The 24,938-nt window shown below is 52.1% G+C and overlaps 8 protein-coding genes across 8 annotated transcripts; 3 read left to right on the forward strand and 5 right to left on the reverse strand.

Moving 5' to 3' along the window:
- Positions 1-1,877: 1,877 nt before the first annotated feature.
- On the reverse strand, positions 1,878-3,467 carry QC763_106110 (uncharacterized protein; the record flags this gene model as incomplete). Its single annotated transcript, XM_062907182.1, has 1 exon — positions 1,878-3,467. One exon carries the CDS (start codon positions 3,465-3,467, stop codon positions 2,730-2,732), a length of 738 nt encoding a protein of 245 aa, XP_062770109.1. The 3' UTR covers positions 1,878-2,729.
- Positions 3,468-5,641: 2,174 nt separating this feature from the next.
- On the reverse strand, positions 5,642-6,971 carry QC763_106115 (uncharacterized protein; the record flags this gene model as incomplete). Its single annotated transcript, XM_062907183.1, has 4 exons — positions 5,642-5,722; positions 5,891-6,007; positions 6,362-6,701; positions 6,757-6,971. The coding sequence occupies 4 exons, from the start codon at positions 6,969-6,971 to the stop codon at positions 5,642-5,644; spliced, it is 753 nt and encodes a 250-aa protein (XP_062770110.1).
- A 4,900-nt stretch (positions 6,972-11,871) lies between these two features.
- QC763_106120 (uncharacterized protein) lies at positions 11,872-12,921 on the forward strand (the record flags this gene model as incomplete). The annotated part of the gene is made up of 1 exon (XM_062907184.1): positions 11,872-12,921. The coding sequence occupies one exon, from the start codon at positions 11,872-11,874 to the stop codon at positions 12,919-12,921; it is 1,050 nt and encodes a 349-aa protein (XP_062770111.1).
- Positions 12,922-14,923: 2,002 nt separating this feature from the next.
- On the reverse strand, positions 14,924-16,822 carry QC763_106130 (uncharacterized protein; the record flags this gene model as incomplete). Its single annotated transcript, XM_062907185.1, has 1 exon — positions 14,924-16,822. One exon carries the CDS (start codon positions 16,820-16,822, stop codon positions 14,924-14,926), a length of 1,899 nt encoding a protein of 632 aa, XP_062770112.1.
- Positions 16,823-17,497: 675 nt separating this feature from the next.
- Positions 17,498-18,841, forward strand: PAM17 (TIM23 complex component). The gene is made up of 2 exons (XM_062907186.1): positions 17,498-18,535; positions 18,601-18,841. The coding sequence occupies exons 1-2, from the start codon at positions 17,887-17,889 to the stop codon at positions 18,696-18,698; spliced, it is 747 nt and encodes a 248-aa protein (XP_062770113.1). The 5' UTR covers positions 17,498-17,886; the 3' UTR covers positions 18,699-18,841.
- Positions 18,842-18,991: 150 nt separating this feature from the next.
- QC763_106150 (uncharacterized protein) lies at positions 18,992-20,445 on the reverse strand (the record flags this gene model as incomplete). The annotated part of the gene is made up of 2 exons (XM_062907187.1): positions 18,992-20,247; positions 20,304-20,445. 2 exons carry the CDS (start codon positions 20,443-20,445, stop codon positions 18,992-18,994), a joined length of 1,398 nt encoding a protein of 465 aa, XP_062770114.1.
- Positions 20,446-20,798: 353 nt separating this feature from the next.
- On the forward strand, positions 20,799-21,642 carry QC763_106160 (uncharacterized protein; the record flags this gene model as incomplete). Its single annotated transcript, XM_062907188.1, has 2 exons — positions 20,799-20,897; positions 20,955-21,642. 2 exons carry the CDS (start codon positions 20,799-20,801, stop codon positions 21,597-21,599), a joined length of 744 nt encoding a protein of 247 aa, XP_062770115.1. The 3' UTR covers positions 21,600-21,642.
- Positions 21,642-24,678, reverse strand: QC763_106170 (uncharacterized protein). The gene is made up of 5 exons (XM_062907189.1): positions 23,375-24,678; positions 23,297-23,311; positions 23,178-23,227; positions 23,108-23,127; positions 21,642-23,009 (listed from the first exon to the last, which is right to left on the reverse strand). The coding sequence occupies exons 1-5, from the start codon at positions 23,739-23,741 to the stop codon at positions 22,412-22,414; spliced, it is 1,050 nt and encodes a 349-aa protein (XP_062770116.1). The 5' UTR covers positions 23,742-24,678; the 3' UTR covers positions 21,642-22,411.
- Positions 24,679-24,938: the final 260 nt, after the last annotated feature.

Consider the following 24,938-nt stretch of genomic DNA (forward strand, 5'->3'; position numbering starts at 1 on the left):
AACACCAAATGCCGCCGAGTTGCAATCGCATCGATCAGTTAGATTCGATTTCATGCATTCTCGGTCTTCTCTTCAGCAGACCGATGCCGAGACCCCCTGGCTGAAAGCGATAGGCTGAGAAAGGGTACCGTACCTCTCCCTCTCCATGTCGACCTGAACGGCGTTATCCCCCCCTGTCCCCTGTCGTTGTCTGGGTACAAGCGCACCCGTCACATCTGGCAGTCGGATCGGCCACGAGGCTAGCTGGCGGCACAGTTCTCTTTCTCCGCCTACAAATCCGGGCCGAGCGTTGGGAGAGCAAGGAAGAGAACTGATATCTCACATTTTGCCTTTACCGAGGAAAGCTCAATTCAAGCAGAGACCAGGTTCCAACTCGTGCATTTCATGCCTGGGCAAGTTTTTGAAATGTTAATCCCACATACCCCCCCTTTCACCTTGCCCATTTCAGGACATATCGGCATCCAACTACCGGCTTCGAAGCTTTACTTGCTTTTTATAAGCTCCCTTGTGCCCGTCACCCGCTGTGGGGTTCTTCAGAACGGCATGGGTGGGTGGGTGGTGGTGGTGATCCAGATCAGTCGGTGAAGAATGACAGGGGGTCTTGTATGGTCCTCCAGTCCCAAAGTTCACTGCCAAGTGCCGAAGAGCGATGTATGTTGGCTTATCAGACCTATTCATAGTGGTTGTTCCTTTTGCAGTTGCCTTCTCATCCTCATATCCGGGATTGAAGAGCTTCGGAATCCTATGCCCGTGGTCTGATGGACAGTTGATCTTGATGATTAATCATCACATCCTTGTAAAACCGGGACCTGATAAGAAGAAACAGAGCTAATGCCGAAAGAGAACAGAGCTTCATTCCCCTATCATAGACCCCCATGACGGGACATGAATTATGGGGAGTCCCGTTCGGGACGTGGGAGTTGTCGTTTTGCTGGCTGAATGCAACCTTGTTGAATCTTTGCCGTAAATGACGAAAACGATAGCTTTCAACTTATCCCAAGAAAGAGTCATTTTGCAGTTCAGCAGACAGGATGCCTCTTTAACTGGGCTAATTAACTGCAGGTATCGGATCGGCATCAGCAGGTCTAGACCTGTCCATACACTTGACCAACTCATCTTGGGTATACCCCATAGATGAAGAATAGGTATCATCATCAACAACAACAGGTCTCGCTATCAGCCCCCTGCCGAAATGGAACGCCCAAAGGTCACACAGCATATGCTCTCCACCCCCTCCCACCAGAAAACTCCCTCAAAAGAGCGGTGTCCAAAAACGAACCAGAGAAAGGGTACGCTACCCGTTTTGCCACATCCCACTTTCAGCATGCTCGTTTATCTCCTGCCATGTCATCAACCGTTTCACAGCATCATGCAACCTCTCGCTTTCGCTTCCATTCTTGACCCTCAAAACCAAAAGCCACATCAATGCTGGCATGGGACCTACATTTACAAAATCCATCCTTCCGCACCGGACTAACCATCTTCATCAAATTTACCCCCGGCAAACCTCCATGTATTTTACCCTCCGACCACTAAACCCACTGATCTCCCCCTAAAATCAAACCAAGAAAAAAAGAAACAAAAAAAGAGCAAATAGTTCCAGACCTTCTTATTAGCCCGCCCCGCAAGCAGGACCTTTCCTTAGCGGTAAATTCTTTCTCTCCGCTTATCAGTTAGTGTGTATGGCGAGGAAAATTCTCTTGGTATACATATCTGCAGTGTCGAGCAGGGCACGGAGCAAAGTCCATCTCACCGTTGGACCTAGCACCAGTTGTGGGGAGCTTAAGCCTTTCTTGTCTTTTCTCGCCCCTGGGGCGTCACGTAATCTTGAGCAACCTGACGTTCCCGGAAATGAAATGGGAATATCTCTCTGCCTTGCTGGGGTCCCCCGGGGCGAGGTTATCGCCAATGTAGTAAACAGCAGAACTATCCATTCACTCCGTTCCCTGTCACTGCTGGTAGTCGTAAATTACCCCAGCCTAACTTTACTAAACGGGCATCCCGGCTCCTGCTACCTCTCAAGGTACCTTGAATACCGGCCACCTCCGGATGTTGAACGCAGGTAGGCAGCTTGCATACCAACCAGATCATGTCCTGCTCACACAACCCGGGACAAAAGATAACGATTCATGGAACCCCAAAAAGAGAAAATTGTCGACATAAAAGACCGGATACGTTGATTTGCTTTGATCTTACAGTGACCTTTCTTTGAGTGGGGGGGAAATGTGCTTCGTTGAGACAGATCAACACCCTGGTTACCATGCCATGCCAGGCAGTTAAGATAGTACAGATACATCCAGGAGATCTAACAAAAACCCCCTGACCGAAATCGTAAGAAAAGGAAAGGCAAGAAAACAAACGCCAGATCTTTCCGTCCCAGCCCATCCTGACCATTATCGCCCTGCCGCCATAGTGAATTCCGAGTGTAAAAAGGACAGAAGAAAAAGAAAGTCACGCGCCAGTAAAACTCTATCCGCCCGTTTCATGCTTGAGACTTTTGTCCTCCCGCCCAGCCCGTGTATATCCACTGTATAACGCTTTTGCTGGGAAGAACCAACATAAACTGAACAAAAAAGGGAGAGAAAAGGGTCCCAAGCTTAGCCAGTGTCAGCCGCAAGCTGGGACAATGTCGCAATGGGCCGCCGTCCTCATGACCACCTCAACCAACATTCAAAACAGAACACCTTGTTTCCAAAAAAGAAAGAACCGCAAACCCCACGTCTTCCTGATCAGTGGACCGTCCTAACGCAAGCCCCTGTCCTGCTCAAGCTCGGGTTCCGGGCGCAGACCCCTACCTTGTGCACCACAAAGTTTAGGTCCCACACCCCTGAGCTGCCATTCAAGACAACACTGATCCAACAGCACAACCGTCCTTGGCGGGACAACGTAGCCGCCGCCTCCTCGCCAAAGCCGGTAAAGTCGGCCAGCAGGCAGCGAGAAAAGACCCAGTCGTCTTGGTCGTCAGTGTGGGGGACGGCGCTTGTCACGAGCTCAAAGTCGGCGGCAGCGTGGTGGTGGTGGTTGAGACCGACGACGTCGGCCGTGGAGGAGGGGAGGGCGATGGTGGAGAGGAATCCTTGGACCAGAGACCGTGGCAGGCCGATTCGCTCGACGAGGCCGGGGGCGTGGTGGGAGGCAGGGGTGTGGCTGGTGACGTTGAGATAGCAGTGCGGGACGTGGATAAGGGCTGTAGTCATAATCTGCGACTCTTGGAGTTGCCGACTGCGGTGGGGGCGACTCGTGGTGGGCATTGTGTTGGGTAGGGACATGGTTTGGAGGCCTTGATAGCAGGTGTCGGTGGGCCATATGGCGACGATCAAGCTGTTGCCTTGGTTGCTGTCGGCGGGGACGTAGTGCCACTCGAGGGGTTGCATAGCGTGGTGCTGACAGGAAAACTGGCTGGTGATGGGAGCCTCGTCGTCCAGAGGGGTTGTGATCTCGAGAGCGGGCATGATAGAACTGGCCATGTCCGAAGTGAAAGACGAGTAGGAGGGGATCTGATCAGACTTTATGGCGGAGACAACTGTCGTTGTTTGACCGGATTGTGATGTGTACCAGTCAACACAGGAGAGAGCGACAGATGCTGTCCACAGCCTAGCAGCCAGGTCGGCGAATGTTTAACACTCGAGTCTTGAAGTCAAAGGTGTGTGTGAAACAGAAGGAAGGAAAGAGGGGACGGCGGTGCCTCTTATCAGGAACACTGTCTCCGAGACATGCACATGGGATGGGATGTCAGCAGCAGACAGCCGGCTCTCCAGGTGAACGTTGGTTGGTGCTGGCCAGGTGAGATTCCCACGTAGGTACCGAGATGTACGAGGGGACGCTGGGACAGAGATACCCCAGGCTGGGTTCTGTTGCAGACCCAGTCACCCAGACTACTCCAGATGTCACTGCAGGGCGATGTAAGTTGGGGGTCCAAGCGCTACCTGTGTGTGGTGCGTGCCTGGCTTGTGCAACCCACGTTGGCTGTGATCCCGTCTGTCTCTTGGATGCTTTGTGGAGGTAACTGAGATCATGAGACAGGGAGAGAGTGACAGAGTGAAAGGTGGCCCACTGGGCCTGGGATCGGCGGATAGGGTTGCGGGCAAAATTGAGTAAAAGACAAGCCACCTCAGTTGGCAAGACGAAAGACACGACATATTTATTGGCCGAGGGAATAGTGAGGGTGTCTGGATGAGTTGCCGGCGGCAGCCATAACCGTGCCGCGAGACCATTGCTCGACAGCCCGTCCTTGGCGTATTCACAAGATTCCTAAGGCGAGCTTGGCTGAAGGGGACTGCGCAAGAATGGACCAAACCGGACAGGCGCCGGAGAGCGCTCATGGTCCCGACAGTTTGGACGAAGCCCCATAACCAACTGGCTAGCCTTGCCACCGGAAGACTCTTCTAACACTTGTGATTGGATTTTGGGCCAACAGTGAGGAGCTAAGGAGGTCTAGGGTGCTCAACAGGGAAGGTAGAGAAACCCACCAGCATGCCATGGCGTCTGTGTGCGTTGCCCCAGACTCTCAGAGCAGAAGGCACAAAATGCGAGCTTGGGACCGATAATCTGACACAGGATGATGACCCTCGAGTCTTGAATGGAGGCAACGCGCTTCTTTTTTCTGTATTCAGCTCGCTTCTGTCGATGCCCAGCTGCAATTGAGCCAACAGGAGGGCTGCGATACGGCCTGTCGGCCCGAGATGTCGATGGGTTCGGTTAGTCCCCGGCAGCGACGCACCTTGCCAGAGCTGACATGTTGGTAAAATGATGGTTCCGAAGAATATCGGGGTTTGCAGATCCCTTTCGTTCACTGGTGGCCCAACAGCCTGGGTCCGATCCCATCTTGTCGCAGCAATTGGCGCGATAGTCACAGTAGCTTCTTTCACTTGCTGTTTATGTCCATGCCGTATTTATGACCTGCCTGGAGATGAGACGGTGTTGTGTGTCTTGGTCGGCCTCAACCATTGGCCGCTCGAACACTGGAAGCATGTCTGCCATCCAAAACCCGAAGATCTGGGAATTCAGCTCCGATTCAGAATAGTGTAATCTCAAACCTGAAACCACAGAGAGCCGACCCAAATCCCCGATCCCGGGAATGCTACAGTGGAGCACAATTTAAGTCTGGGGATCGAAAGCCACACGTTTGTTACCTTGGTAATGAGTCCGGTTTCAAAAAGGTTGTCCATCGTGTTTGGTATGTAGGTAGGTACCTTGAGGTAGGTATGTATAGGAGATGCTTGGAAGGGGTTCCATACCGGGCGCTTCCCTGGTCCCATTAGCAGATATATGCTTGTAAATGACTTTGATCTTCAATCAAGGTAGGTAGGTACACTAACGATTTCCCAAGGTCGCAGTAACTAGGGCTGCTCGGATTAAGTCAACCGGGTTGATCTTCAATTTCCCCGGATCACAAACAACCGCAGCTTGAGCCCAGTGATCGAGTTCAGCCATTGTGGAGTCGCTCGACGATGTTGTAAATGATTCCCGAAGCTAACGGCTGAATGCCAGGTGTGAGTGGTGGTCGGGGTGAAGGCGAAGGAGGGAAGCACACTTCGACACTGAACGAAGTTGATCTGCGAAGAATACCTAACTGCAGCAATCCGTTCCAAAGATTTGGGCATCGGACCTTTCTGCCCGGTCAGCCATCAGCTGCGGCACATCATGCAGCCAGCAAGCCCCCAGTCTCTTTCCACAGATACCAAGGATAAACAGCCGCTTCAATGTCTCGGCCATACTTGTGCTATCATTATCAATAGGAGAAGTTAGTGACATGTGTACCCGGTGAGCTCAAAGCGACAAGTGATCGACGAGATGCCTCGGTTGCGTTCCCGAGAACCCCTGTTGATCGCCGCGGCTGAATGGGACAGTGCCTACCTTATTTCTCTGTGTCGAGGATATGCTCGATCACCGCATCCGCGAGCTGGCTGGCGAAGATGGCTTCGCCCACAGGCGGGTTGACATTCGCCTCTGGGCGAGCAGGAACGAACATGCCGGGCCGGAAAACAGAAATTTTGATGTTGGCGTTCTATAACCAGAGTCAGTAAGCATTCACCATCAGGTATCGATAAATGTAACAATAACGCAAGACATGGGTGCGCAAACAATCCAGTATTTGAAAACAGTATATACACAAAAAGGCAAAACTGGAGGAAAACCCCTTTATTGAGGAAACAATGAGCCTGGCTGCCAACCTTGAACTTGAACCAAGAAATCAATCCCTGTAAACCAATCAGCCGATTTCTATCCAAACTCTCCCTCCCTTACCAACCGAATGTCTCAACAGAATCATATTGTATCTAGGCATGAAGCCATAGACTGACTGGACCCCCAGTAACAAACAGAAAAATCTCTTGAAAGAACAAAACAAAACATAACGTACCACAAGCCGCTCGGACAACAGCTCCATAGCCTCTTCGGTCTCTTCCTCGTCCCAGCTGTTGGATGCCCAGTTCACCAAGGCAAACCGGAACGGCCGCTCGCTCGCCGGGGCCAGGTGTGGGATCACCTGGTCGAGGAACGCCTTGGCACCTCCGAGGCAGCGGTCAACTTGAACTCTCTTGCCGGCCTCGGTTTCAACCTCCACGAAACGTTCATCCGAAACAGTGAGGGCTTCGACCTCATCGGCAAGAGATTCCCAGTTGAACCAGGCGTCGCTGATAGATCGACGCCTCTCGGAGGGCCTCGGATGCTCGTCAACAGAGGGTTTCGGCGGCAACGCCCTATTTCAAGAAGTCAGCGCTGGGTTCGAGAAGGTTTCCAGGAGGCAGGCCATACCAGATGCAGGCTTGAGCGCCCGCGAGCTTCTCGATCAGCTCCGGCTCGTACGACATGAAGTCCTGGTGGGCCAGGTGCCGGGCCTTGGCAGAATACTCATGTGGCATCGCTGCCGGGGATAGTATGTAGACATCTTGGATGTCTCTGCTTGCTAGGCACTGGAAAGCAATGGCGTCTCCCACCAGGTCAGTCGAGCTGACGATGATGATCTTCATTTTTGCTTGTTCTTCGTGCTGCTGATAGAATGAAGCACTTTGTTGTTTTGTCTTTGTAGGGAGAAATAAGGGCCAAATTAAAGCTGCTTGATGGTGATCATCTTGGAGCCTATGCTGAGATGGCTTCTGCTCCTTCCAGTCCTATTTTTTCCTCATTGCTATTGTTCCTTCCTTTTACTTCTGTTACTCCAACCTACCCAAAGACCCGCTTATTCCGGTTCAGATCTCTGAACCGGAAAGAACAAGGAACTTCAGTGGAATAATTCAAAAAGCCTTAGATTCCCGATTTCTGATATTGATTGTTTCAAGGTGAGGTAATATTGGCTGCGTTGGTTCTTGGGCGATGAAAGTCTTCCTTTGATTCAGTAAAGACTGGATGGATACCTGGTGTTCAAGCCACCACGCTACACTTCACCAGCTGTTCCGACCCCAAGCAATGAAACATGAATAATAGACTGTGCCATATATCTAGTCCAAGCATTTCGATTTCACTTGTATATCTTGAATTTGTGGACATGTTTCTGGCTACCTACCTTAAACAGGCATATCCTCTGAATCAAATTCGAAGGTGTTATCTCAGCGGCTCCATCCCTCACTTTCTCAACCACATTCAACGTGATATCACAATTCAACAACCAACCTCATCTTTGTTGTCTGATGTGCTGCTCCAGTTCGCCTGCAGGTGAAGGCACCCATGTGACTATGTCCAAGTGGAAAGAATAGCCTGCCCCAGTGTAATTCCGCTTTCCATCGATGCTCAGCACCTACATCTCAGCTCCTACCCAGCCTGGATACCTCGATACTTGGCCTGTCCTCATTGACCCAACATTTCTACCGCTTACCCTCTTGAACAATCTGAACGTCAGGCAAGCAAGCCTCCTATTGTTATGCTTCCCAATGCTACCTAGTTTGGTATGAACAGAATCGATCATGTGTGATGGGCCACCAAACAACCTGGGAATCAAGTAAGCAATAGCTAGTAGCAGTTGGAACATGCCGGTATCCCACGAAATCCATCATTCACCATTGTGAACTTTGTGGCCGGGTCTCTTAGAGCCTGGAAAGGCAGGAATCGGGGAACAAGAGAGCGGCTGCGTGGGGGAATGATGTCGTCCTCCTTCCCCCTTTCTGGTGCGAGGGGCAGATGAGCGGGTCTAGGCTCCGATCCTATGACACGGGGCAACGGAGAAAACTCTGCCTACCTTTCTGTGGGGCAAGAAAACTTCCCTCTTATATCTTCTCTCTCTTCTCTCTCTTCTCTTCTTCTCTTCTTCTCATCTTCTTCCAAACACAAACATCCAAGACATCTACGCCCTCCGCGGGAGGTGCCTCGGACGCTCTTCAACATAAGGGTCTTCGACCTCAAATTCATGCCCGCCCCCCGCGCACTCAAACTCAAACATGCCGTCCCCTCGGGGCACTCAATCTCAAACGCGATGGGGTTGGGTTTTCTTCCAACTTCATCCTGGGGGGAAGGCTCTTCTCCGGCATCATTCTGGGGGGGCGGGCGCCCATTTCAAAGTCGGTTGGGTTTTTCGACACCCCTCCAAGAGGCAGCGGTCAACTTGAACTCTCTTGTCGACCTTTCACCAGGTTCATTCCCTCGCTGATGCCAGAGTTGCCCACCGTCAACTCTCAGCATCATGGCACAGAGTTGGGTCTTCGCGGGGGATTTGTCTGCCCTCAATGCCATCATGCATGCAGACGTCTTGCCGGCTTCAGTTTCGACCTTCACCGAAACGGTCATCTCAAGATATTTGCCCTCGGGCTACATGGAGTACGATGAGATCCATGTATGTCACTATACCTTGCGACTCATCATGGAATACTAATTGATCATTGTACAGGATAACCTGGGCCTGTCGTCGCCGCTCCATCACTTGGGTCACAGTGCACGATGAGATTTCGCCCTAAGCGAAACAAGGGTTTCGAGACCAATGATTTCACCAGAAGCGGTGGGAAGAATAATCACAAAAATATTCTTGAGGTGGAGATGAAACACCGGTGATATGAATGATGGTGCCGGTAAGTTTTCCCATTCCCCAGCAAGTTACCTATGGTTCGATTGCTGACCCTAGTCCAGACAACCAACCAGAGTCAAGGATGCAAATGGCTGTGCAGCTCTGTTGATCATTGAAATGAGCTCATGGAGAAGGAAAATGGCTGTCAACGCCGCCGTCGACAAAGAGTCGTTCGAGGGATGGTTGGGAAGGGTGGTCATGATTCTGATTTGGTTTCAATATCTCGACTAGGGAACTGGAGGATCAATACATGTATATACGGATCTGCTCTTGTCACGGAAATGTCTAACATTCTCCATGGTGTCATTTGATCGTGCTCACAGTGCCGTTACTGTTTCTTGTGATTCTAAGGCCCCGATATTATCATGCCGCAGAGGTTGTGCACCAAGTGATTGATACCGTGTTGGATGCCTGATGACCGTTGACATTCGCAGGGGTCATATCTTGTTCCTGTGGTCAAGTTGGAGGAGACACAGACAGCCACAGAATGGTGAATGCTTCACGTGCTGTTCATTGACGACACCGGGAGATGGGCATCATGGCCAATGATAAATCGACCTCACACTGTACATCTTCAGCCCCATGATCTAACGGCACGTCATTTCTATAGAGCTACCTGGAGATTCCGGCGATGGTTATTTGTGGCATTGAATTCGGGCATCTTGTGTATGTCGCGTGTTTTAAGATTATGGTGCTCTCCGTGCTTCACCAAGGTACCCTGACGGGCTGAAAACCGTGATAGACCACACTCACAGTTTCGGTTGAGATTTGACCCGCAGATTGCACAAGATATGAGTATATTCAGCACTAGAAAACATTTTGTGGACTTGAAGATCATCCGCCCCGTGCCGCTGGGACAAGATTGAACCCATCGTCACGAGGTCAATTTGGCAATCTCGCGCGATAAGACGATCCATTGAAAAACATCACAAGGCCAGGACAAGAGCCAATGGGAACGCGAGAAACGTGTTGGAAATTCCAGAACGTCTGGAGCCGTGCCCGGAGCCACTTTCAGTTGGAGCTCAGCACCCCGGCCAGCATCGTTCTTGGGGAACCAATAGCGGCTTGGTAGCGAGTTGAGGAAGTCTGGGGAACCCCCACGCGAACGGGATATAGGGGGGGGGAACAAGGCGCGGGCCTCACGTGAGACTTGCTCGATGCAAGCAGGCAAGGGAACTGGCTGCCAATTAATTGGGGCTTTAAGGGGAAAGGAGCAGGAGGAGGACAAAGGAATGATGGACAGAGGATCGGGAAAAAGAGCGACGAGAACACGACAACTTGTTGGAGGACGCGAAGACGATCGATCAATGATTTTGAGGTTAAAGCGCGTGGGGGTGGATCTGGGAGATATTCCTGGCTCTGGCTCAGGAGAAAGAAGCAAGGAGGCTCGGGCGAGAACAGCCCGAAATGCCCTTGCTTCTCCATCATCTTCATCAGACATGGGGAAGCGGTGTGGCTTCATGATGTCGATGGGCGTGAGGTGTTGGATGACAGAGCGGGGGAAAACGGCAGCTAAGAAAGTAAAAAAAAAAAAAAAAGTAAAAAAAAAAAGAAAAAATAAAAAGAAAAAAAAAAGAATAAAAAAAAACATGCCTGGATGACGAAACCGAGTGAGATTGTTGGCTTCTGACCGAGCGAAAACCGGGTGGTTTCCATTGATCAGTTGGAAGCCCCCGATGCCGTCCTCCTTGTGAGGGAGGTAGGGGTGGCGTTGATGAGAATGGTCACGACTTGGAATTTTGGGGATTTGCCCCTGACAAAGCCATGCCGCCAATGGTCTTTGACATCGGGGGCGTCAAGCTCGTTGCCCGAATGTTGGGGGTCACCCCACTGTAACACTGTACATCTTTGGGGCTTTTGGGTCCGTCGACTTGCACTCCCGTGGTTTTGGAGACGAGCATTTTTCCCGAACTTTGTGTCCCCAAACTGGATTTGCCGTGCTACCCTTTCAGCCAACGGGTAGTTTGTCGTTAGGCGATACAAACAGCCTACTGACACATAGAATGGGAAAGGTGACGGGTCCATTACCTGATGGGATCATGGCCACAGCATGGTGTTTAGTTTGACCAGAGGTGCCATCACGAGATCATATTCGTTCCAGCTATTGCCCAGATCGGGACCAGGTTACCCGACACCCATGTATGCGGTGTATCTCACCGCTGTCTTTGCCCGGCTGATACTGGGAAACGCAACCACCTACAGGTGTGTCTGCTCAACAACTGGTTCTGGAGGAAATTCCAGATGCCTTGGGACGCTTTTCTGGGTAGGGCAAAACTGACCAGTCGGTAGGCGTGGCATCTTCGGTGTGCATGCCACGCAAGCCATGATCCGGCTCCGGTGTCACTTCCGCGTGGCTAGCCGCTTCTTGTCTGTGGTGAAGCCCCCATCAGTCATGCTCGGCATCCCGACTCTTTGGCGCCCCCACGCGAGGCAAAGATGCTAGACAAGGACCACACTCTTGGCAAGAGGCGCCCCTGGGTCCATCATCATTACTAGAGCCTCAGATGTCCTTGTCTTGCCAGGGAGCTCGCCTTCCGAGAAGATCGGGCCGGCAGGGATGCCTCAATGCCCACGGCTTAAGCTGTGTTCCTTCAGGTCCGTATATCTTCCCCGTCATTCCTTTCCTGGATGTCCACCTGACTTCAACTTGGATCACCTTTGCTCCACCCTGATCAAGCGTTGTGGTATAAGTACCCGAGACTCAACCTTTCCCTTCCTCCACCACCACCATCTCTTGTGCTCATTCGCTAGTTACACTATTGCTATATCACTACCCTCTCAAACTCTTACCACCAAAACCTGCATCAGGCACTCGAAGCCAACTCATACTATCAGTCAAGTCTATTCCCAGGCCTGCTATTCTGTCCCATAGATCAACAATGGAGCCTTCAACAAACTTCAGCATGCCCGTCACGCCGACCCACCTTCCATCAGACACCTTCGACGAGCAGAGCCAACTAGGAAGACTTCCCAATGGCGTCTACGTACCCATGCTCGCCTTCTTTACGCCTGACGACGAGGTTGACATTCCCGCGACGCAACGACACACGGCGCGCTTGCTCGCAGCCGGTGTAAGTGGGCTGGTGGTCCACGGCTCCAACGGCGAAGCAGTCCACATGTCCCGTCAAGAACGCAAGTCTGTGATCAAGGCGGTGGCCGACGCCGTCAGACACGAATCAGACCATGCTCAAATGCCCATCATTGCTGGCTGCTGCGCCCAGTCCATCCGAGAAACCGTTGAGCTGTGTCAAGAGTCGAAGGAAGCCGGGGCCACACATGCCCTCGTTCTCCCACCAGGCTACTACGCTGGGATTCTCAACAAGGACATCATTGTCGACTTCTTTCACAGCGTTGCGTCCAAGTCTCCCATCCCGCTGCTTGTCTACAACTTTCCCGGCGCGGCCAACGGAGTCGACCTTGATTCCGACACCATCCTCCGCATTGCCGCACACCCTCGTGTTGTCGGTGTCAAGCTGACGTGTGGAAACACTGGAAAGCTCGCCCGCCTCGTTGTTGATACACCAAAGGTTCGCAACGGCAAGCACGACTTTTTTGTTGCTGGTGGCAGTGCCGACTTTGTTCTCCAAGGCTTGGTCGTTGGTGCTCATGGAACAATCAGTGGCTTTGCCAACCTTGCCCCCAGAGCCTGTGTGAGGATTGGGGAGCTTTTCGAGCAAGGGAAACTGGCTGAGGCAAGAGATCTCCAACATGAGGTTGCCAGGGGCGACTGGCTTGCCATCCGCTACGGGTTCGTTGGTGTTAAGGCTGCGATGCCATACTTCCACGGTCAAGGAGAGTTGGCTTGTGTGGAGCCACGGCTGCCATTCAAATCGTTGGCGCAGGATGGTGATGCGGTCAAGGAGATTCAGCAAGGCATGGCTGGAGTGTTGGAGATTGAGCAGCGACTTGTTGCAGAGGCTACCGCTTAGTTAGGAGAAGAAACCCGACGCATTTTACAGATTTTAATGACTTTTCACTAGGGCCTAGGGCTGGATTGCAAGAAGGGGATTTGGGAGATACTGGTTATCAAAAGGATTTGCTATTGGAGTCTGCTAGACAAAGGAAGGGTACTCGGAAATTTTTGTATAGGGTTATCAGGAGTCCAAATCAACCTGTAGATCACAAGCAAGGGCTTTGCTTTGCTGAATGAATTATTTTCTTTGACAATTTCCCTGCTGGCTCGGACTTTAAAACCAGCCCACAACACCTCCAACCTGGCTTCCTGGCTTCCTGGCTTTGTACGCCTCAAACCAGCTGACCCACCTTGACGTCTAGTAACGTGATTGCCCTCGTCCCAGTTCACCCATGTTCCACAACTTCAACCCCCCTCAAGCAGAGCCTCTCCCGACCCAAGTACAAGAGTAAAAGCAGGCAACACAAAAACCTGTGACCCCCCAATCCTGAATCCCACCATGGTAACGCCCGCCTTTATGTCGGTCAACCTCAAAATCCCACGCCATGGTTCTCCCAAATGATGGCGGTTGATCTTCACTTCTCGAGTCTCCGAGGTCGCTCAAGTACTTGCCTCACATATGCGAATTTCACCTGTGGCCAAGGTACGCACAAAGCCTGAATCGCTTCAGCATGAGCGACCCCCCACGCTGGTCCGCATCATCATGGCGTATGCATATTCCATCCCACTCAGCCGCTTTCAATCCGCCCATGTACATGTACATCCATGTATAGGTGCCGGCATACATACGCCCGACCCGACCGGAGTGAACGTGGCTTGAAGATCAATGCAGGTCAGATTGTTAGCGAGGGATGATCAGAGTTTCAAAGTGCTCTTTTTCTCCCATCCAAGTGGAACCCGGCTCACTCATCTCATACAAAGTTCGTCTCATCCAACCACAATCTCTGATTACATCCCATTCCCAGCCTTATCATGAACGATTTGCAAACACTCTCAGCTTTAGGCCTCACCGCCATATCCTCAGCTCGCTCGTTGGAAACGGGGATACTGCCCACCTCTGATTCATACAATCCCACACGGCCATTCGAATGCCCCCATTGTCGTGCCAGCACTGATATGCCTTCCTCTGCATGGTGTGTAACACTAAGCACAACCCCCAACCCAGTCCAGATATTTTGTTTTCTTCTTCTACCGCTGTATGCCTGAAGAAAACCTAGGCAACGCCACATAAATCCTACCCACCGCTCTGGGATCCTTCTCGAAGAAAATCCCAGCTCAAGTCACCCTTTCGTGGGGGTGGTCGGCAGCGAATTTTACATGCCAAATTGTTCTACCGGGCGGCGGGCGTAGGGGGTCTAACCAACTCACCGAAACAGCCTCGTAATGCCCTCTCAGCCAAGAGACAGCGGAAATACTTCGTTCATCGCGGATTGGACAAACAAGGCGTGGCTTATTCTCTCTCTCGGGATAAACAAAGCCAATGTCACCATAATACATCACCCAACCCCCCCCCCGTCAATCACCTCACATACCCAATAGTTCGGTAGTTGGGCGCATATGAATTGTATTTACTGCCTCAAAAAGCGTGGCTGCCCGGCTAAAACTAGATGCAAATGTAATGCCGGTTCTCCCGTAATATATGATGCGCTGGATGCCAGAGAGTTAAGGATATAATGGACGTGTCCCTTCCTCCCGCTCGTCTCCGTCATCAAAGTAACGTAACTATTGCTATACTATAGTAAATGAAGCTCTGGGGATGAGCGCAGTTCGTTTGCCAACGCCGCTGAATATTTAATGTTGGGGTGTGTAAGGGCAGCAGCTTGTCGTAAGTAAACCCGGCTTGTCGTCGTGAGGGAACCCAACTTGTCATCGCGAGGGAACCGCCTTGCCGCAAAACGGAACCATCCGCCATAGCGTACCCTGCCAATCAGGTAAACCTCTCGGACCAAAACCTCCACCAAGGTATCACCAAGGCCAAAGACCGAATAACTCTGCCCGTATCAATGCCGTCGGCCCATCTAAAAAGCTCCACGAGGCGCGCCCTTAAAGCTCTGTTGATACCGAGCAAGACTGGCATCAAACGCCGAGAACGATGCGTCGACCACCTTGCCACTCGCACCCCCTCCCTCCTTCTCCTTCTTGACATGAAAGCTCAAGCTCTTCGCGTACTGCGGATGGAGATTATCCACCACCTTGAGGAACTCCTCCTTGTCCATGTCCACATCCTCCTCCTCATCGTTCCCCTGATGATTGCTGGGCTCTACCATGTCGAGACCGTCCTCAAAAGCTTCAGCAACGGAGCTGTACTGCTTCCCCGTCAGGATATAAGAACGCAAAGTCTTTTGCATCTTCTCAGGAGGCGGCCTCACTATGCCCAAGGCTTTCTTCTCGTGATACTGGCGGATGAGTTCCTTATCCTCAATGTTGTCCGCCGGCTCCCAAGTGGGATTCTGGCCTTCCGGCCACTGACCTGCCCAGAGGACGAGGTATTTGTGTGTTTTCTTTCCTTTCTCGGTGATCCACCGGTCGTCTAGGAGCTCCTTAACATCGTAGACCTCTTCCTGTGATGCTGGTGCCTTTCGCTTTCTGGGTTTAGGCGCCTTCTTTTCGCTTTTTTGGGATCCAGTCTCTTGGATTTGATCTTGGGATACCGATGCGGTGGAGGAGGAGCCGGGGGTAGTTCGGCTGAAACGACCCCGGCTCACGGCCACTGGGGTCCATTGGGCGATCTTGAGCGGCTCAGCTCGCCGAGCTGGAGTAGACGTCTTCGACTGCTGCGTTCCATGTGATTTAGCAGGAGTTGACTTGGGTGTCTTGGGATCTGCCGCACCGTTCCGAGACCCAACCTTTGCTTCGGTGCGTGCGCCAAAAGCCGCAGCGAAAGCCGGGTGAATGTTTCCAGGAATAGCTGGACACGTCTGTGCCGGAGTCGCAGGTTTGTGTTTAGATTTAGTAGAAAGACCTGATGCCTGTCCTGGAATAGGAGGAGGAATGGGCGTTTGTTTCGGTCTAGGAATCGCCGTGACGCCTGTTTTGGCCTTTGATGGGAGGGAATGCTGATAGAGATTTGGTGGGGGGATGGGCGTCTCTTTCCGTCCAGGTGGCAATGGCTGTGAGAGAGGAGGTAGCACACCTCGCCGGGATGGTGCCAAACTGCTGGCTTGCGATGTTTTGGCACCCGATGTTTCGAAGGAAGGTAGACCAGACTGACCGATTGGCTCTGCTTCAGACTTTCCGGCCCATTGACCCTTTTCCGCGTCGCGGAGCTGCCACTTTTGATCATTCACAAAATCTGGATGCAGTTGTCTTTGGATGGCGGCTTCGTCGGACTCCACGTCACTAACCGTGTCCTCCCTCTCCAATGCCATGCTCAGTTTTCTCTTCTTCGGTGTTGAAAGAGACGGTCCAGCTACCTGCTCTACCATGGTGAGGGCTTCGCTCGCTTGGGTGGTCGAAGCGGTCGAGCGAGAGGCGCGGGGTTTGGTTTTGGGGGGTCTGCCGACTGGTCGTTTGCCTTCAGCAATGACGGCGGCCTTCTTCTTTGCCATTTTTTTCTCTTTCAGAGCCAACTCTGCTGTCTTTCTCTGTGCGTCAAGTCTCTCGAAATTGCGGGACTCCCACTCCTCGAGCTCGCGCGGGGAGATGTAGTCGAGCACCTTGTGGCAAGGCACAAGTAGCTTCGCCGCAGGCAGGTCGGTGAAGCCAATGTGATAGTGAAGTAGACGGCGAGAATCTGGCTTCATGTCCTGATCCGTGGGAAGGACAAACTGGTCGATTATGTAACCGGTCGAGTCGTGAACAGGAAGGAGCGAGATCTGAGGGAGGGCGGGCCCTAAGCCGGGGACATACTTTCGCTCTGACCGGAGAGGGATCTCGATCGCCGTTTTGCGACGGGTGGGAGGTTCGTCTTCCTCCATGATTATCTCTTTGATCTGGAGGAGGGAAAGCTGGAAGTAGAGGACATAGGCGGGTAGGTCGAGACCTTGAGGAAAGGTGGTGGGGCGTAAAGTCGCGACTTTGCGACGCGTACGAGAGATCGCGAAACTGCGCCTAGAATTGCTGGAACATGCAGTCTGAGCCGGAGTTTGTCGAATGAGGGTTCGAAAATGTAGAGAGTTGGTGACCTGAACTGGACTGTAAGGAGAGGACCTGTTGCGCCTGACTGGCATATGGTGGGAGTGGCCCAATTCAGGGGGCCTTGTAAGGTTGGCGTGGCATTGATCGCTACTGAGCTGTCGAGGCGCTGTCCCAAGCTCGCGACAACTGGATTAATTACGGACCGATGAGGAAAGTAGACACTACATTGGGAACCATGGACTGAGTCAATGGTCCAGCAAATACAGGATCATTCTCGATGTTAGATGTATAGTCTGATATGTGAGGTCCAAGTCCTATTGTTTCTTTTCCAGTGCTTCTGTCTGTCTCTTTTGTCTGATGGGCTGGAGGAGTTTCATGGGATCTGAGAACCTTGGTGGGTGATAGGTAGGTAGATCCTTGCCTCTAGAACGTTCTGGCTCCTCAAGATGGGAGTGTCAACAGCCACAATAAGATATGCACGCAATTGCCATAACTTAGTTGCTTATAAGTCGCTCCTTCTCTAAATCAGCAGAACGACTAGAGTTGAGCAACTACAGGAAGCAATGCAAGGAAAGGACTGTAGACTTACAAGCACCAGCCCGCCCCTCCACTGTTATCGCTTATCACCATTCCTTGCCAAGACTGGAATTAGCGCCTGAGGCTCGCAAAAACCTAGCTCCAGTTCTCCACAAGAGCTCTTGTTCAGTAGCCTTCCATGACAGTATCTTGAACCGCACAGCGTCACCGTGCCTGTTGAGGCCACTCTCCACTCAATCTTTCCAGGTTCTGCCACTTTCTACTCGAACAATTGCCTGTTCAAAATTAACACATATCACTCTTTGAACGGCCACAACACGAGCCACCCAGTAGATTACAACAACGTCACTTACATCTTATCTCCAAGATGCTCGTCACATCAGCAACGAGCATGCTTCGCGCAGGCGCAGGCCGTTCTGCCAGCGGTCTCCAGCCCATGCTCCTCCGCACCACCACCGCCTGCCCTTACTCCGCCGGCCTCAACATGACCTCGCCCTTCTCCTCCATGTCACAACAACCCCTCGCCAAGTTCCGTACTTCACCACCAACTACCCGCCGCACCCTCTCCACCACCCCTTCCCGCCTCAGCACCGACGCCGAAGTCGACGCAGCCGCCGCGGCAAAGGCCTCCAAGGCTCAAATCGCTGCTCATCCCGAGACGCCCGCTCTCAACTGGGAGACTTTCTTCAAGCTTCGCAAGTCGAGGAGGAGATGGCAGCAAGGCTTTAGTGTGCTGGGCATGCTGGGGTTTGGTCTCGCGGGGTCGATGGCGCTGGGATCCGGCGCGGCGGATAGTCTTGTGGGCAATATCCCGCTTGATCCGCTCATGACGATGGGGTTGATGACTATGGGTTTCGCCGCATTGGGTTGGTTGGTGGGGCCGAGTGTTGGAACGGTGGTATTTAATGCGATGAACAGCAAGTGGAAGGCGCCGATGGCGCTGAAGGAGAGCCAGTTCTTTGCGAGGATCAAGAAGAATCGGGTTGATCCTACGGCGAGTTCGGCGAGGAATCCTGGTATGGCGATCTCATGATGTTTTGAGTTGGCAATGATGACAGGTGCTAACATGAGATTGGAACAGTCCCCGATTTCTATGGTGAGAAGATCTCCAGTGTTGCCGGTTACAGGCAGTGGTTGAGAGATCAGAGAGCGTTCAACAAGAAGAAGATTGGCGTATAAAGGAAGATTGAGTAAGACGGTATGGCATGTGGCAAAGTATAGTGTGTATCAAGTTCACAACAGGAGGAATTCTTACTTTCATGAGAGCGAACAATTATGGACTCAGTCATCGGTCTGCCTCTGCTCTCATTCTCATTGTTTAGCGGTGTTCAGGGATGGCATTTTGCCAGGTGTACCATAGGTGGAAAAAAAGGACCATTGCCAGAGCGGTTACACAGCAGACTCCTCTTATTCATAGCAATTCGAAATGAGTCGAGTTTATTCAAGATTTGGCCGTTCCTGCGATGTTATTGCTATATGAACGGAAAGGATGGATCGACCTCGTCCTTCCAAGCCCTCATTCCTCCTATGATATCGACAATCTTTCTCTTGCCCCCGTGGTCCACTCCGAGCTCCTTGAGCTTCTCGACTGCCTCTTGGGAGTCCAGCCCTCGACGACATACAACGAATATGGGATCCTCTGCCGATTTCAGGGGTAAGATCTCTTGAGCATCACCACCATCCCTCTTGATGGTCGCCGCTTTCATGAGTAGCTTCCCAAAGGGCACGTTCACCGCACCGTCGATACTTCCAAAGGAGAAATGTTCCTTCTCCCTGGTGTCGAGAAGGATGTGGTTCTGCAATTGCCCACTTTCTCTCGCTGCGTGGTAGGCAGATGCGGTGATTCTATCCTGCGCAGGGAGGGTGGCTTTGGGTGTTTGGAGCCCGCAGAACTGGATGTAATTCGGATTGCCGGATTTGATGCCCTCTAGTGTCAAAGTTTGGGGTGAGTTCTCGCCGCAGGCGAAGCAGTTCTTTTTGCGGGAGGCCATTTTCAGGGCGCGGAAGGTGTAGGGGCCTGGGGCGGCGTTGAGGTCGTAGGAGTAGATTAGGAGGGTGGGTTGGATTAGGTTGTGGGGGTCGTCTTCGGTGGTGGTGTCTGAACTGGATTGGGGGAGGTGTAGAGCTGAGGCAAGAATCTTGATCGCTTCTCCTGCTTGGGCTACACCCATTAGACCGACTACTGGGCCCATGATGCCTGCTTCTCCGCATGATAGCTGGGTGTTGGCTGGTGGTGGTTTGCGGAAGCAGCAACGGTAGCAAGGAGGGTATTTCCTGTCCATCTTTCCCTGGGGTGTGGGTGGGCAGTTTAGGACGATCAGTTGACCGGACTTTTGAACAGAGGCGGCTGATACTAGAGGTTTGCAGAGGAGAACGCAGACATCGGAGATGAGGTAGCGGGTTGCTGGGTTATCGGTGCAGTCTAGGACTAGGTCGTAGAGGGTGATGATGTCTGCTGCGTTTTCGCGGGAGATGGGATAGGTGTAAGGAACATAGGTCGGCAGTGGGTTGAGGTCTCTTAGATGGGTGATGAGACTGTCAACTTTCTTCATGCCTATGCGAGAGGTGGCATGACCAACTTGGCGATGGAGGTTTGATGGTTCAACGACATCGCCGTCAATGATGCCGATGGTTCCTATCCCAGCACCTGCGATGTATTGGGCTGCTGGACAGCCGAGACCACCGGCGCCGATAATGAGGACCTTGGAATTTATAAGTCGAAGTTGAGCTGTTGCGTGTTAGTCTCGGCCCACGGCAGGGTACCACCTTAGGATAAAGTCATACCATCTTTGCCCATTCCAGGGACGATCATTTGACGAGAGTATCTATCAAACTCCTCATCTGTAAGCTGTAGACTGGAGCCGTTCTGCTCCCCATTCGTTGCTGCGCTATTTGAATGGTGTTCATTGTTCGAATTGTGCTGCATAATGTCGGTTTGTGAACATGCCGGGTTCCTGGGCTGAAGCTCGAAATACACCAGCAAATAGCTCCTGCTGTTTGTGTGTTCAAATGCTTGTTCTGCCTACACAGGTACAAGGAACTCTAACACAATAGAAACCCTCGCTTAGAAACATACAGACTAACGAACAAATTCGCTATCACCAATATGATCGACTTTCAGAAATCCAATCCACTTCACCCCAGCAGACGAAAATCCATAGGGCTGAGCTTTGCCCCTCCCCCGCCAAAAGAAGGATCAGCCTTGGCGCTCGTCAAAAGCCGACCCCTACCCACCAAAGGCGGTGAACTCACATGCCCCACTAAAAAGTCCAAACTGCCATGCTCTCCCTGTCGCTTTGCGACTGCGACTTGTCACGCATTGCGATAAGCCACCTCTCGCACATTTTTGTCAGCCACCTCTCACACCAAACAACCATGGTATTTAACTCAAATCCACCAATACCTTCTCATCTCCAACCTAACATTCTCTCCCAGGCTCCCACAGTCCCAGGAAAGCGCCCCACCGCCCGCCAAAAAGCCCTCGCCCGCCTCGCCGACCCAACCATCCCCCGCAAAACCCACCGCGAAGACAACCACGTAACCGACTCCTTCATCAACTCCAAGCGCGACAAGCGCCTAATCAAACACTCCTCCTTCGTCTCCAAAATCACCAAGCCCTCCTCCTCCACAGCACTCAAGAACCACAAGAAGCGCCAGGCCAAAAAAGCCAAGACCCAGCTAAAGACAACTCTCGACTCGCTCGGGGATGTCCTTGACGACATTGAAGATGAGATGGAGGACGAAGGTGCAATGGATAACGAGCAGGCCCTGCAGGGGAAAGTCAGACACAAAAGTATAAAGTCTAGGCCGGGGGCGCTAAAGAGGAAGGAGAGGGTCGTCAAGGGGGAGATGTCCCGGTTTGGGCATAACCTGGCGCAGTTGGCTACCGTGACGAGCGCGAGTAGCACGGCGACGATAAACCAGAACACGGCCAAGAAACAGGCGGAAGAGCAGTCAAAGATGGAGACAGAGGGGACCGCGATAGCGGCGCAAGAGGCAGCGACTTCGAATCGGTGGGCGGCGTTGAGGGGGTTCATCTCTTCTACTATGGAGCAGAATCCTGCTTTTCTTGGCAAATAATGGCTACACGTCATGTGTGTTTTTCTTATCTATGTATATACCCTTCAAACTGCTGTAATAACGACAGGAATGACGAATGTTGAGACAATATGAGTATACAATAACCGTTCACTAGATTGCTTAACGCGAACTTCTGTTGTGCTGTCTAGAAGAATTGTAAACATAACCATGCATAGTGATAATGCAGATGTTGGCTTTGTGTGATGTGGGTATCGTAATGCGACATAACCCCCCTCCATCCTCTCCAATTAACGAGATAAACCAGATGATGTTACCCAAACCGCACCCCTCTTTCTTCCCATTTTTCATCTCCAATTGCTCAAAGCCTGCCCTCGCGCCTTTAAAACAAAGGGGTACTCGTGTCCTGCCTGCCTAACTCCTAAACACCTGCTCTCCCTCGTAGATAGCCAGCGCCTCCGTGAAGGTAGAGGCACAGGACTGCAGATCCATCGTCGTGATGCTTTCAATGTAAAGCCGGAACAACTACTCTCAGAAAGCCATCTCGAGTAAAATACCTCCACCTCAACAGCAATCATTGCCTCCATGAATTCCGCCCTCGAATATGATGACTTCATACTAAGAACCAACAGTTGCGATAGGGCTCAACTCTCATACCAAAATGCTGTGAATGACCCAAAACATGCGGCAAACCCCGACTGGTGTGCTGAATACAGTTACAAGAAGGAACCACAGAGCTCAACTTCAAGATGTCTAGTGATAGCATCCGATAAACGCCTCATCTCAACCTCTGTTCTATTTGGTCCGTTTGGAGCCAGATTGTAATCGTCAATCGAACGCTTGGTGGCAACCCATCAATCGATGCGTGGCGGGGTTGATGAGGATGGAAATGGTGATGCACTGCGTCTTCTCTCGCCTTCTTTTCGCAGACTTTCGATAATGTTCATCATCTCTTTTCGACCGCTGCGGCTGTCGACCGCTTTGCCGGCCATCGACATTGACACCTTTTCAGTAGCGTTGGCGTTGAGCAACTTCTTGATCAGGAGATGCCTCATAAGAATACAGACGTAGACGCCGCAGTCGCTGCTATTCTCCTGCTGTGGGCAGTCGTTCATCTGGTAAAATCGTAGAGCCTGGCCCAACACCTTACTTAGCCGATCGGTGCACTTTTGGGCTTCGTAATAGTTCGCGCCACCCAGCGAGTCGTAGTGAAACGCAACGCCATCGATTTTGGACACCAGGAGCAACGACCAGTGAGAGCCGAGGTCGGATCTGGTGCTGTCGCGTGCGTCGTTGACTGGAAGAAAGATATGTGTGATCTGGTCAAAGTTTGGCAGGGCGCTTGCTATACTCCTGACGTCGCTTGATTGCATCATCAGGAACGTCATGCTGGGACGAAGCAGGACGATCTTCGCCTCGGGGTACTTGATGAGGACCTCCCGTTCGAGCCATCTAAACCACATGTTAGAGACGCGGTGTTTCGGGGGGAGGGGGGAAGCTTGGTGACTGTTGGGAGCTTCAACAGAACCCTCTTCACCCTCTAGACGTACTCTTCCCAGAAGGCAATGTTCTACGATCATGTTAGCTTGGTCCAGCACAACAGCGCCAGCAGATACATACATTATCTGTCAGCCAGTCGTTTCGGAGGGACCTAACATCCTCCGTCGTCACTAGAGCCTCAGTTAGATCTGGTTTGCTTGCCATAAGAGATCGAAAAGTCGCAAAGTTTGGAAACGTACGGCAGATGTCATAGTCTGGTTGGGATGGATTGTTAGCAGGAGAACATACCACGATGGGAGCAAGATAGAAGCACTTACATGATAGATACTGGGTTGAGCCCGATCCCAGCTGTGCATTGGTCAGTCTCCGTGAGGTCCTGGTAGAGTATCGAGAGATAGTAGCTGGACTGCTCGCACGCGCACTGCTTCGGCCCTTGGTCGTAGCAGTGCGAAGAGAAGACATGTCGGGCTTCTTGATCCTGGGCTCGACTTTCCCGGGTTGTCTGCCCTGTCTGCTCTTGGTGCGGGGGTTGGTTGTGAGACGGAGATGGAATTTTTGGGCCTTGGATTTTGTACTGGCCATCCCCGTGACCCGGGAACTGGGGGGAGAAAATGTTGATAAAGAAGGGGAAGTTCTGCTCACAGTATCCCCGAAACGCCTGGCCATGCTGTTTCGGAATCCCATGATCCTGGAAGAACGGGGTCCGCGCGACGGAGAAGAGCTGGTTGAAATAGATTCTGGGTCAGGTGAAGTTGACGCCGTTCGGCGGGGCTGGCCGGAGCTCCTTGAACCGCGGTAGGACTGGGAGGGCAGCGACGGGGAGGGGCTTCGCGAACGGAGCGATGAGGGGGGTAATACCGGTAGGGCGAGAGAGATGTCACTAGCGCCGTCGAGGAGAAGCTGTTCACGGGTTGCGCGAGTGTGGTAGAGGAGTCGCGACACGTTGAAGCGTAGGTTGTACCAGTCAAAGGCAGCCGGGGGTTGCGAGGTCTTCGGTCTTCCGGCGCGGTGTTAACGACTACAGATTGTTATATACGAACAGACAATGCTAGCGCGATCTTCAAATGAATACGGAGTAGAGCGCGCGGTCAATGCGGGCTGTGGGGTTGGCCAGAGAGCAAGAATTGCGCAGGCAGAAATCACAAACGATGTAGAATCGAGTCTCGAAGTTTTGACGGGGTGCGGGCAGTGTGGGCTGCGGGACCGACCTTATAGAGACCCCGCAGTTTTGTGGTGACTTACACGCACCTTTGAAGGCCAGCCATCGTGGCAGTGCGCAAGCCAAAATGCCCGTCACAGGCCGCCGCCTGTCGATGCTGTCTTGTCTCCAGCGCAGGGCTTTCCGCAATTCCACAAACACTTTCTGGCTTCCTCTGGTCGGTGGTTTTTTTGTCCTCGTCGTGCAAAAGGACACTTCCGGCTTCCCTCCAGATATCTCTTTACTCCCGAGTCTCAAGTCTTCAGGTTCTGGAGTCGGGCGCAAAAATGATCGCAACTGTCAGATGCTCAGATGCTCAAAGAGAAAGACGTCACCAAGCGATCTTGCCCGCGCTTGGCATGCCAAGCAGTTGCAGACAGAGATCAAGGACCGTGCCACGCCTGGATGGCCGCCCGGGTGAATCTTGTGAAGACAACACACGTCACAGCCCACGTCGCGAGGCTGAACCGACCAAGTGTTTGAATGTGAAGTATCAGAGATGTGGTTGTCATTCAGAATCTGGACATTCGGAAGTCGTGAGAGGAGCATTTGGTATAAGGTATTCGGAGCTGGACTCGCAAACGTGAAGGCACGCAATGTCCAGAGCCAAGGTTGTTGTTGTTTGTCGATGGGAAACAGCAATGAAGGAAACGGCAACGTATCCAAAACCTTATCAGGCTTAT

This window comes from Podospora pseudopauciseta, chromosome 1 (assembly GCF_035222475.1).
Source record: "Podospora pseudopauciseta strain CBS 411.78 chromosome 1, whole genome shotgun sequence".
Lineage (NCBI taxonomy): Eukaryota > Fungi > Ascomycota > Sordariomycetes > Sordariales > Podosporaceae > Podospora > Podospora pseudopauciseta.